Here is a 12,615-nt window from a genome sequence, read left to right on the forward strand (position 1 = left end):
TTAGAATGTGTACAGATGTGTATCACATCCTGTTTTAATGATGCAAAGTATAAATTTTCCTTGTTTTCCCAAAGAACTAATTTAAGGATATGTACACCTCATATTTCTCCTCTATAAGAGTTCTCTAGAGAACCTCATGCTATTTTTGCCTTAATCCAAATTAGATTATAATATCACCACATTGTTAATCAATTAACATTTTGTACTATTATATAACTTTGAATTTTAAAATAAGAGTGCCATCTGGTGGCTATGGGTCTAGAGCTAAGAGTGGAATTATTTTGGTAGCTGATTAACTTTTTGAGGAACTGCAGAACTGTTTTCCAAAGAGGCTGAGCCATTTTACATTCTTTTTTTTTTTCTTTTTTCATTTCACATTCCTACCAGCAATGCATGAGGATTACAATTTCCCTACATTCTGGCCAATAACCACCCTAGTGGGTGTCAAGTGGAATTGGTTTTGATTTGCACCACCTTAATAATGATATTGGGCATCTGCTCTTTATTTGCTGGCCATTTATATTTTATCTTTGGGAAAACATCTATTCAGATCCTTTGCTCATTTTTATACTGGATTTTACATCTTTTGTTGCTGAGTTATGATTCTTTTTATTTTCTGGATAGGAGGCTTAGTCAGGTAATATGATTTGTAAATATTTTCTCCCATTGTGTAGGCTGTTTTTTCACTCTCTCTGGAGAAAAAGATTTTACCTAACAGTACCTATCAATGCTCATCTTAAAATACCTAATGTTTACAACAGGTTAAAGAACACATTGGCTACTTGTCATTTTTCCCACATAAATGGAGATCTTTCCCTTTTTGCCCTGCTGAACTCCAGTGATCAGTACATACTAGCTGCTAATGTTTGCCAAATAAGAAAATTCCTGGGGAAGCAAATATTGTTTTAAAATGAACAATGATGTAAAAAATAAAAAAAGGAAAGGATGGTAAAAATCATATACCAATACCTTAACCGATTTTCTCTGCTACAGGAAGAAATACGGCAGAAGGAAATGGAAATTGAAAAAAGGATAAAAAAATTTTAGTGTAGCTGTCATTATTGCCTGTATCACAGAGTTTCCCGAGAAGGTAAGCATGGAGAAGAATTCCGACAGTGAATCATTTTAGTCCTAAACCTTAATTGTGCTGCTTTTTCTTGACGATCATTTTTAGGGTCATTATGCAGCAGTTTGGGAACATAACTTACGCTCTGATGGACTATATGCCAGTATTTTGAAGTTCTATGTCTTTTTTTCTTGCATCTACCTTGATTCCAGTACTTATAAGGAATCTAACAGCTTGCATTTGATGACTTCAAATATACTTTGGTTCCACTTTAAAAAAAAAAAAATCTCACTTAAAGAAGCACCACGGTTGTCTCTGTATTTTGGAAGGTCTAAGTCAATAAAAACAATTATTGGGTGTTTTGGCTAGGACATAATTAGGGTAGGGGGTTTCTATCTACAATTCCTGGTTTGTTTGTTTTTTGAGTTCCTGGTTTTCAAAAATTTGAATTGTAATAATTTTTTTTTTAAAGATTTATTTATTTATTTATACAAGCACTGGGTACAGTCAGAAGCGCGGGAGGGTGAGAGAATTCACCAGAGCCAGAGCAGGGAGCAGAGCAGGCGGAAGGACCGAAGCACACTGCTGAGGGGAGCAGCGGGCGGCAGGAGAGGTCTGTGAGCCATGTGGGACCCTCCTCCGGTGGGTGGCCAGGGAGCAGCCGGGGATGGAACCGGCACTGCAGAGGCTGCGGGCAGCTTCGCAACCCAGCGCTCAACCGCTGCACCACCGGGGAGGCCCTGAATTGTAATAGTTTTTGATTTGCAATTTCAATTTTCAGGAGCAAACAAATGTGTCTATAGAAAGTCTTATGAAAAATGAGATGTCTTTGAGAAAAAATTAACTTATTAAAAAAATTAAAAAAATAAAAAGCTAAAAAAAAATTCCTCCAGGGTCTCTAAGAGTCATGAGTTGCAAATTCAAATGCCTATAGATTGGCAAGTGATATAAATGAATTACGAGCCATTTAGGGCTTGTAATATACTAGGTAACTAGTACACACCCCATCTCCAGGCTAGTTTATTTTAACCAGTCCTCGTATAACAATCTCCTCGTCATCCTGTTCTACGCCTTCAAAACACACAGCAATTTCTTCACGTCCTAATACTATACCAGTTCACTAGGGTAGCTAAGTCCAAAAACATACTAACTACCAACAGCAATACTGGATTCCGGCGTTCACCCCGTTCCAGCACCAAGTTTGGGAGTCTTCCCGCCGAGATACTGCCCCGGAGGCAAGAACTCAGCCTTCACGACGCAATCTTCCGCGCGACTCTGGCAAACTCCCTCCAGAAGCTGCCCCCACCCCCCGGCTCCCCACGGACGCGCGAGATCCGCCGCCAGCGTTAGTCCAGACTCGGTGAGACAGTCGAAACGCGACGCCGCCCGGCCTGCGGCAGAAAGCGACACTCTGACGCGGAAAAGCAGAGCCGCTGCACAGGAGACCAGGTTCGGGCGTCGAGGAAGGGAAGACCCGGGGCCCACGCACTCCCGGGTCAGACGCCGTTGAGGATAAGCCGCATCCCAGCCCCAAGGTCTAGCGCAGGGCTCAGACGGCTGCCCCGCGGGCCAGGGGCCGCAGCGCGGCCGCGAGGAGCCTTTCACTGGCGGGGGAAAGCCTACGTAGCGGCGACGCGACTGGCGAGCCGGACGCTGGCGGGAGGCCGATTGTCACCTTACAGCCCGACGAGAGGGGTGGGCGGAGCTGACTCACAGCGCTTGCGCAGAGAGCACGTTTCCAAGGACCTGAAAGAGGCAGGCGGAAGCGAGTGCCGAGCGCCGGGAGGCCCACTGCGTGCGCAGGCGCACTCAGCGACCTCCCGCTTCTTCAAATCCCCATTCCCCCGCAGGCCGCGGGGCGGGGCCTCGGGGGCGGGGTCTGGGGGCGGGGCTAAGTGCGGAGGGTCGGTCCGCCTTTCACTATCTCCTCTCTTCTTCGGATTTTGTCGCCGACCCTGATCTACCGAAGTCATGTTACCCAACACCGGGTAAGGGGTCGGGGCCGGGCGGGGAGGCCCGGGTGGGAGGAGTCGGGGCTAGGTGGGGTGCCGTGGATGACCCGGGGCCCGGCCCTGGTGGTGGGGGCGGGGGTTTAAGGAAACAGCCCGGCCGGGTCTGGAGAGCTGGTGGGTGCTGCACGCGGGGTTCCTCAAATCTGCGGTAAAGGGGGAAAAGTAACCCAAAGTTGTTAAGATTACAGCCTTGTAAAAAAAAAAAAGCAGCACATCTTCCACGGGAAAGAATCCAGAGTGGGTAACCCCGCCGTCCCCAGGACGGGCCCCACCTTGGGTTTGGCAATAACTGCGTATCGTGTTGAGGGCGGGCAAGTTCTAGGGGAAAGGTCGTTGTAACACTCGTGCACCCAGTGAGTCTCCACTTGTTCTAAACGCCCAGTTTTGGAATAATAAAATAATGGGATATTTAAAAAGTGATTTAAAATTTAGTAGCAAAAATGAATCTGAAAGTGTGTATCTTTTGGGAGGGTTCACTTTTACAAAATTTGTAAATGTGATAAAATACACTTAACGTAAAATTTTCTCTTTTAACCATTTTTAACTGTAGGTTCAGTAATGTGTAGTCTGTGTGCGCTGCTGTGCTGTTATGCGGAACTTTTTCTACTTGCAGAACTCTTTACTCACTGAACAGCTCAATTTCTTCTTCTCCCTACCCCCTAGCAACCACCATTCTATTTTCTATTGCTGTCAGGTAAGGGAGTCTTGAGTTAAGTGAGCTGTCCATTCCGTAATTTACTTGAAACATAAAGGCATATAGCCAAAGACTTAAACAGCTCCAGAGGGTGTAGAATTGAAATTGTGTTTCTTCATCCTTAACTTTCCCCCAGTACTCTCTGGTATCTTTCCAAAGATACCATATGCATTTAAAAACATATTTTGTACTCAACACAGCTTGAAGAAATAGTAGCAATCTCCCTCCTGGGCCTTGTTATTTTTATCTAATATGTCTTGGTTACATATTTTTCAGTACTTGTAGATCTTCTTCCCTCTTAATGGTTGCCTTGATGTGTAATCATTTACTTAACTTGTAAATGTTCCCTATCACTGGATACCAGATTTTGTCTAGTTTTTTGTTACTCCATCTTTGCCACAATGATTACTGTGTATTCTGTTGTGTAGTCTCCTGTTCCTGTACCTGTTTAGCACACATTTTGGTATACCTATATGATTAGTTCCTGGAAATGAAGTTGCTGCTTCAAAGAGTACTGTATATGCACTTTAAATTTTGATAGCTAATACCAGTAGTCCTCCAAAGAGGTCACACGTCCACAAGGATGAATGATATTTCCTAATCCAGCACTTTGGCAAACAGCAAAATGTTTGATAATAAAACATTTATTTTGGGGGAAGGAAATTTATTTTTTTAAAGATTTATTTATTTATTTATTTATATAAGCACTGGATACAGTCAGAAGCGCGGGAGGGTGAGAGAATTCACCAGAGCCAGAGCAGGGAGCAGAGCAGGCAGAAGGACCGAAGTACACTGCTGAGGGGAGCAGTGGGCGGCAGGAGAGGTCTGCTGTGCCATGTGGGACCCTCCTCCGGTGGCCAGGGAGCAGGCGGGGATGGAACTGGCGCTGCAGAGGCTGTGGGCAGCAGTGCTCAACGCCACCCGGGAGACCCAGGAAAATTTGTTTTGATAATAAAATCTACTTAGCGAAAAATACAATAAAAATTTGCACTGTGAAATAGAATCAGGATTTTTTTTTTTAACATTTTAAAAGGACAGATCGATTAGGAAAAGGAGAAAGGCAAAAAAAGAGGTACCTGTATAGACATAGGCCAGCAGGTAGGAGAGCTCAATCAGGATCTTTTTATATGTTTAAAGCAGTGGTCCTCATCAAGAGCAATTCTGACCTCCATAGGATATTTGGGAATATCTGGGAACATTTTGATTATCAGAGTGGGGTAGGGAGTGCTGCTACTGGCATCTAATATGTAGAGTTCAGTTATGTTGGTAAAAATCCTGTAATACACATGACAGCCCCTACAATCAAAGCATTATCTTGTCCAAAATGTCAGATAGTGCAGTGATTGAGAAATCTTGGTTTAACGCCATTTGTCTGTCTTTTTGTTGCCCATTTTAGGCAGTTAGGTTTTTGATTGATCTCTGAGAACTCTATTTTAGAAAAATTGTTCCAAATTGTGTATTACAAATACTTGTATCTTTTTTTTTAATCGTGTCTTGACTTTGAGTATACCCTTTGCTTATGAGGAAAATGGTTTTTATTGAGTCAGTTATTAATACTTTAAGACTGTTTGGTTTTTTAGAAAAATCCATAAGGTCACCATATTTTTATTTATTTATGGATAAAAGAACTGGGGTACAGGCGAGAGGTGCAGGGGGTGAGAGGATTCACCAGAGACAGAGTGGGGAGCAGAACAGGCGGAGCTACTGAAATAAACTGCTGAGCGTGTGAAACAGGAGAGGTCTGCTGCACCATGTGGGTCAGCTCCCTGGCCAGGGAGGGAATTGAACTCAGGCTGCTTTGCTGCAAGAGGGCCCTCATAATAATAGTGATGAGACTTAACCCCTGGCCACAACGGAGGTCCCCAGCACTCAAATTTTTTATCCATATAAGATGAAATATTTTGCATACTATTTTGATATAGGAAAAAGTAAATTAGGAAGCCCACTTTGATTTGGATGGCAGGATGTATACTTGTCCCAACACTATTGAATGACTGGTTATATATCTTTTCTTTTCTGTTAGAAATCTTCTCTCTATTATATACTAAATTCTTGTATGCATAGAGGGCTGTTTCTGGACTTTTTATTCTATATATTACATTATATAGATTATATAATGTAATATTATATAATGTAACATAATATATTATATAATGTAATATTATATAATGTAATATTATATAATGTAATATTATATAATGTAATATTATATAATGTTATATATATTACATTGTATATTTTATATATTACACTGGTCTGTAGATTCATGCACCAGGACCGAGTTATTTTTGTTCTTGTTTTATACAGTATTTAAATAACTGAGAAGGCTAGTTCATGTCTCATTTGGATTCTTTTTTAGAATTTTCCTGGTTATACTTAGGTGTTTGTTTTTCCAAATGAACTTTAGAATGGCCAGCATCATTTTTGCTTAAAAATGTCATCACTTTATGGGCACCTGGGCTGGCCAGGGAGCAACCCACATGGTGCAGCAGACCTCTCCTGTCTTGCCTGCTGTGCCCCTCAGCAATGTATTTCCCACTCTGTCTCTGGTGAATCCTCTTACCCCCCCCCCCCCCCACCTCTGGCCTGTACCCTGGTTCTTCTATTTTTTTTTAAAAGATATATTTATTTATTTTATACAAGAACCGGGGTACAGGCCAGATGCACTGCGGGTGAGAGGATTCACCAGAGACAGAGCCGGGAACAGAACAGGCAGACTGACAAAATACACTGCTGAGGGGAGCAGCGGGCGAGACAGGAGAGGTCTGCTTCACCACGTGGGACCCCACCAGCCTCAGAGGCTGCGGACAGCTTCACAGCACAGCGCTCTGCTCAACCGCCTGCACCACCAGGGGAGGCCCTGTACCCCAGTTCTTGTGCGCATAAATAAATAAATCTTTTAAAAAAATTCATCATTTTTACCCTGATTTAGAGGTAGCAGAGAATTCTGATAAATTGTAGTGTAGGTTAACTCTGCATCACCAAGTTTTAACTACTTGCCAGTGTATTGAGGAATTTGATGTCTTACTTTCTCTCCTGTACGCTGTTTATAATGCTTTAGAGCTGGAGGAGTTCCTCAGTAGAACAACCTGGACTTCAGGTCAAGAGGAGACACTTGCATTTGCCTTTTCTCTGGCAATGCTGGAGACTGAGGGGAGGAGTCTCTGGAAATGTCCTTTATCCTACTGGGAATCAATCCAACTAGACTGAGGGCAGAGAGAGAGGGCTTTTTAAAGCAATGCTTAGGTCATTTTTATTGAAATATTTACATTAAAAATCTCTTAATACTCTGTCTTCTAACTTTTGATTAAAAAAGAAGGCAAAATTATACTTACATAAGTTGTATAAGTATGTATGTGCATATTTTTGCAAAAGGAATATAAGAAAGAGAAGCCAGAAATTAGTGAAGCTCCGATAGATATTGGATTAGACTTCTTGAGTATGTGTGTGTTTATAAGGTTTTAACTTTTATTTTTAAAGATTTATTAAATAAATTTATTAATTGGACCCTACCTCACTTTATCCAGAAAAATTAATTCCAGGTAGATTATAAACCAAAATTTAAACAAGAGGTCATGGAGTTTTGAAAGATTAATTAGTAAGTTGTAGCTAGGGAAGGATTTTTTAAGATCTCAAAAGTTTTAGCTATGAAACAAAAGTCATTAAATTTGCTTGATGAAAATAATTTCTCATCAAAAGATACTATAAGGCCTACAGTGCAGCAGGTTGAGCACAGCTCTGTGAAGCTGTCCACAGGCTGTGCAGCGCGGATTTGATTCCCAGCCGGCCAGGGAGATTCCCACATGGCGGGGCAGAGCTCTCCTGTCTCGCTGGCTGCTTCCCTCAGCAGTGTTTTCTGTCCATCTGCCTGTTCTGCTCCTGGTTCTGTCTCTGGTGAATTCTCTCACCCTCCCACGCCTCTGGTTTGTACCCCAGTTCTTGTATAAATAAAATAAATCTTAAAAAAAAGATACTATAAAGATAGTCAAAAGGGAAGCCACAAGTGAGAAGATAGTTTAAATATATATAATGTATAGATTTACATGAATAGTTAGGAAAAAAGTTAACCTTATGGAAAGTAAAACAGTATCAGCAAGAGGAACTGTTGATTATTAATAAATAAAAATGTATTCAACCTCATTGGTAATAAGGTGAATGAAAATTAAAATCACACTTCATAATATTGCATAGCTACCAAATTGGCAAAAATTTAAATGTCTGGGCCTCCCCGGTGGTGCAGCGGTTGAGCGCCAGGTTGCGAAGCTGCCCGCAGCCTCTGCGGCGCCGGTTCGATTCCCAGCTGCTCCCTGGCCACCGGAGGAGGGTCCCACATGGCGCGCAGACCTCTCCTGCTGCCCGCTGCTCCCCTCAGCAGTGTACTTCGGTCCTTCTGCCTGCTCTGGCTCTGGTGAATTCTCTCACCCTCCCACGCTTCTGACTGTACCCAGTGCTTGTATAAATAAAAAGACAAATCTTTAAAAAAAAAAAAATTTAAATGTCTGACATCAAGTGTTGGGAGGTCTGCAATTATGGGAACTCATTTTAATATTGCCTACAAGAATGTTAAATGCTCTAGAAAGTGACTTGGCATTATTTGGAAAAGTTTAACTTCATTGTGTCTTAGTAACAAAGCACTCCAAACCTTGATGATTTAAAACAATGATTTGTAATTATTCACAGCTCTTTGGATAAACTGGTTCTTTTTTTTTTTTTAAAGATTTATTTATTTATACAAGAACTGGGGTACAAGCCAGAGGCGTGGGAGGGTGAGAGAATTCACCATGACAGAGCGGGGAGCAGAACGGGCAGATGACCGAAAGCACTGCTGAGGGGAGCAGTGGGCGTGACAGGAGAGGTCTGCCGTGCCATGTGGGAATCTCCCTGGCTGGCCGAGAATCGAACCCGTGCCGCAGAGGCTGCGGACAGCTTCACAGCACTGCGCTCAACCCGCTGTGCCAGCGAGGCCCTACTCTACATATTATAAGTTGAAGTCACCTGTTAGTATTTAGCTGGGTCCTTGACTGTACCTGAAATATCCTGAATTGCTTCTCTCATCATTTGGTGATCCTGTCCCTCCTCTTTGCAGCATGGATCTGAATTCCAAGAGGGTGAATGTGGGAGCTGCCTTCATTTTATTGGCTGGCCTTGGAAGTCCCAGGATACCACTTCCATCACATTCTGTTGCTCAAAAAAGTTTGTAAGGCTAACCCAGACACACAGGGAAAGTGAAAATATACTGCTCTTGATGGGAGGAATGCTAAAGGATTTATGGTCCTTTTAATCAGCAACAATGTCCTATAATCTAGCAGTTTTCCACAGTAGGTATATGCCCGAGAGAAACTCTTGCATCTGTGACTGGAGGAGGTGTGCAAGAATATTTATAGCAGCATTGTTCACAATAGAAAACAACAACAGGAAACCATCCTGAAAAGTCCATAAACAGCAGAGTGAATAAATAATTTATGGTATGTTCATATATGGATTTTTACCCCCAACTTTCAGATATTTATTAATTGGTGTGCACCCCAACATGATATGCCAACACAATTTCATGTATTTAGAGGGGAGGGAAGTATTTCTTGGTTAAGTGGAAAATTGTACGAATGGCTTTGGAAGACCTTCATTTTAAGCAGTTATATAGTGAAATGTTTCATTTAGAAGTCTACCTTTTCTCCAGTTTGCTGTCATCTTTGTTCACTGAGTAGAACTAGTACTGAACATTGGGACCCAGTTTGCTCCAGGGCTCTGGGGTATGCTTTCTTTCTTTCTTTTTTAAAGATTTATTTATTTATTTATACAAGCACTGGGTACATCAGAAGCACGGGAGGGTGAGAGAATTCACCAGAGCCAGAGCAGGGAACAGAACAGGCAGACTGACGAAATACACTGCTGAGGGGAGCAGCGGGTGGCAGGAGAGGTCTGCGTGCAATGTGGGACCCTTGCCGTGGCCGGGAAGTGAACCGGAGCTGCAGAGGCTGTGCGCAGCTTCGCAGCCCAGCGCTCAACCGCTGCGCCACCAGGGGAGGCACTCTGGGGTATTCTTTCTGTCCCAACTGACATTAGGATAGAGCAGTGCCAGTCACATGGCCTACAGCACCACTCTAATAGCTCTGCCTCCAATAAATACAAAGAGGAGGATCAAGCTAGGATGCTTCTTGGCCTGACCACAGAGCAATCCTCCTCACAAAGGAAGTGGAAGAGAATGAATCTGCAAGACCTGGGACTGAGTCTTTGCACTGAAACTCCATATATGGAATATTATACATTAAAGTAAAATAAGTGTAGCTATTTGTGCCAACATGAACAAATCTCCAATCAATGTTTTGTGAAAGAAGCAAATCATAGAATAACATATGTCATGTGAATCAATTACATAAAATTAAAAATTAGGTAAAAACTAAATAGTGTATTGTTTAGACCATGGCTAGGCAAACTTTTCTGTAAAGGGCTAGATAGTAAATATTTCAGGCTTTGTTGTCAAGAGGCAAAATTGGAGATTTACGTGACTATATAACGTGAAGTATATGTAACAAGAGAAAACCAATTCCACAATGCTTAGGTTTGGTGAAATTAAAAATAATTAGTACAATTATTTTGTAATACAGATATAATAAGAATGAAATTCCTTTATTTTGGGTAGAGGGGTGAAGTATTGGCTTGCTAGGCCTGCCATAACAAAGTACCACAAATAGATGCTTTCATAATTCTGGAGACTAGACATCTGAAATCATGGTGTCAATAGAGCCACGAGTTCTCTGAAATTCTGGGTAGAATCCTTTTTGACTTCTTCCTAGCTTCTGGAGATAGCTGGCAATCCTTGGCATCTTGAGTTGTAGCTGCAGCCTTCCAGTCTCTGCCTCTGTCATCAGATGGAATTCTTCCAGTGTTGTCTGTCTTCACATTATCTTTCCTTTTCTTGTGAAGACCCCAGTCATATTGGTATCCTTACAAGAAGTCATATTGGTGTCTTTATAAGAGGAACTGTGTAAGGGCCTACCCTCCTCCATTATGACCTCATCTTAACTAATTACATCTGCAACAACCTTGTTTCAAATAAGGTCACATTCTGATGCACTGGAGGTTAGAATTTAAACATATCTCTTTGGAAGGTACAATTCAAGAATTGTATCTTGAATTGTGCTACTTAATTGGGGTTCAAAATTGGTGTTCTGTATCACCAAATTGATCATAAATATTCATCTGTGAAAACCATTCTTTGCTCTAGGAGTATACAGGAACAGATGGAAGGTCAGGTTTCTCAGCTTAGACTTAGATATATAGGTATTGGGAACAATAATAAAACAAGGGAATGAGTAATACTATTTAAAGTCATTGTTACTTTCTGGGGTAGAGGAGGAAGAAGATGGCTGGAGAGAAGTAAACAGAAACATTAGTTTATATACTTTTTTTTTGTATGTTTGCTATAGTTCTTTAAAAATAGTCTCCCTCTCTTTTACTTCTCGCCCCTTCCTTCTTACCATACTAGTTATTCTTTGTTTTAAAACCATCTGTCACTTTCACCTCTGATCTTTTATGTCTAGAGAGTAGTCCTCCTGATCTTGGCAAGAGCCTTATGTTCTTTTGTTAACAAGCCTCTTTATCTATTTACTCCAGTCTCTCGTTACTGTTCCCTTTTCTCTGTGTCATTGTCACTTTTGCTGTCCCCCTCATTATCCCTTTAGGCATGCTTTTTTATTTGCCTTTAGAAAGGAGATAAGATAGCATGGTCCCTTTTCTATGACCTGACCTTGTTTTATGTGTCCTCACCTAACAACTCAGCAAAAAGTTTAAAGTTAAGATGAGGAAATGCAAAGAATAAATGTATACAGAGAACTTTCCTAAGTACATTTGGATGAGAGAATCTGATTAATATTCTGAGCTCTTTGCCAACCTTATCGGTTTGTTAGCGTAACAGCTTTCTTGAAATGTAATTCACACAACCTCACAAATCATACATTTAAAGTGTACAATTAAGGGGCCTCCTTGGTGGCACAAGGGGTTAAGTGTGAGTACTATTACTATGAAGCTATCAGCAGCCACTGCAGCATGAGTTTGATCCCTGGCCGGGGAGCTGACCCTCGTGGCCCAGCAGACCCCTGTCTCCCCTGCTGCTCCCCTCAGCAGTGTATTTCAGTACATCTCCCTGTTCTGCCCCCTACTCTTGTCTCTGGCAAATCCTCTCACACCCACCCCACCCCCGCACACCTCTGGCTTGTACCCCAATTCTTGTATGCATAAATAAATCTTAAAAAAAATAAAGTGTACAATTAAGCGACTTAGTATAATCAGAGTTGTGCAAACTTTACCACAATTTATTTATTTATCTTAAAAGATTTATTTATTTATGCATACAGGAACTGGGGTGTAGGCCAGAGGTGCGGGGGTAGGAGTGAGTGAGAGGGTTCACCAGAGACACAGTGGGAACAGAACAGGCAGATTGACTGAAGTACACTGCTAAGGGGAGCAGCAGGCAAGTCAGGAGAGGTCTGCTGCGCCATGTGGGTCACCTCCCTGGCTGGGAATCAAACTCAGGCCGTAAGGGTGAATAGTGCTGAGACTTAATGCCTCAAAAATAAGCTTTAACTCTTTTTCTGTAGGAAAAAATCCAGATTTCTATAGTTTATTTTTTTAATTCTTCATTTCTCCTTAAGATTTCTCATTTCTACAGATCTTGTTTACCAAAGAACAACTGCAGTTGTAATACATAAAATATCATTGTGCAGTGGGAGTGCACTGGAGTTGTTAGCTATGAGATGGGAGGAGAAAATTTCACAGAGGAGGGAACATGTATTGAGAAAACGAGCCTGAATTCCTGATTACAAGTTAATAAAACTTTGCGGTTC

At 41.8% G+C, this 12,615-nt stretch overlaps 1 protein-coding gene across 2 annotated transcripts in view; it reads left to right on the forward strand.

The window, feature by feature from the left end:
• Positions 1 to 3,037: 3,037 nt before the first annotated feature.
• The window catches only part of HSDL2 (hydroxysteroid dehydrogenase like 2), a gene marked incomplete at both ends in the record, with an annotated part of 44,279 nt that continues 34,701 nt past the window's right edge, over positions 3,038 to 12,615 (forward strand). For both annotated transcript variants that reach the window (XM_084237340.1, XM_084237341.1), the window contains one exon: positions 3,038 to 3,054. In XM_084237340.1, coding sequence (XP_084093466.1) covers positions 3,038 to 3,054 — 17 coding nt within the window. The remainder of the gene's footprint in view (positions 3,055 to 12,615) is intronic.

This window comes from Talpa europaea (genome assembly GCF_964194135.1).
Source record: "Talpa europaea genome assembly, chromosome: 7".
In the NCBI taxonomy this organism is placed as follows: Eukaryota; Metazoa; Chordata; class Mammalia; order Eulipotyphla; family Talpidae; genus Talpa; species Talpa europaea.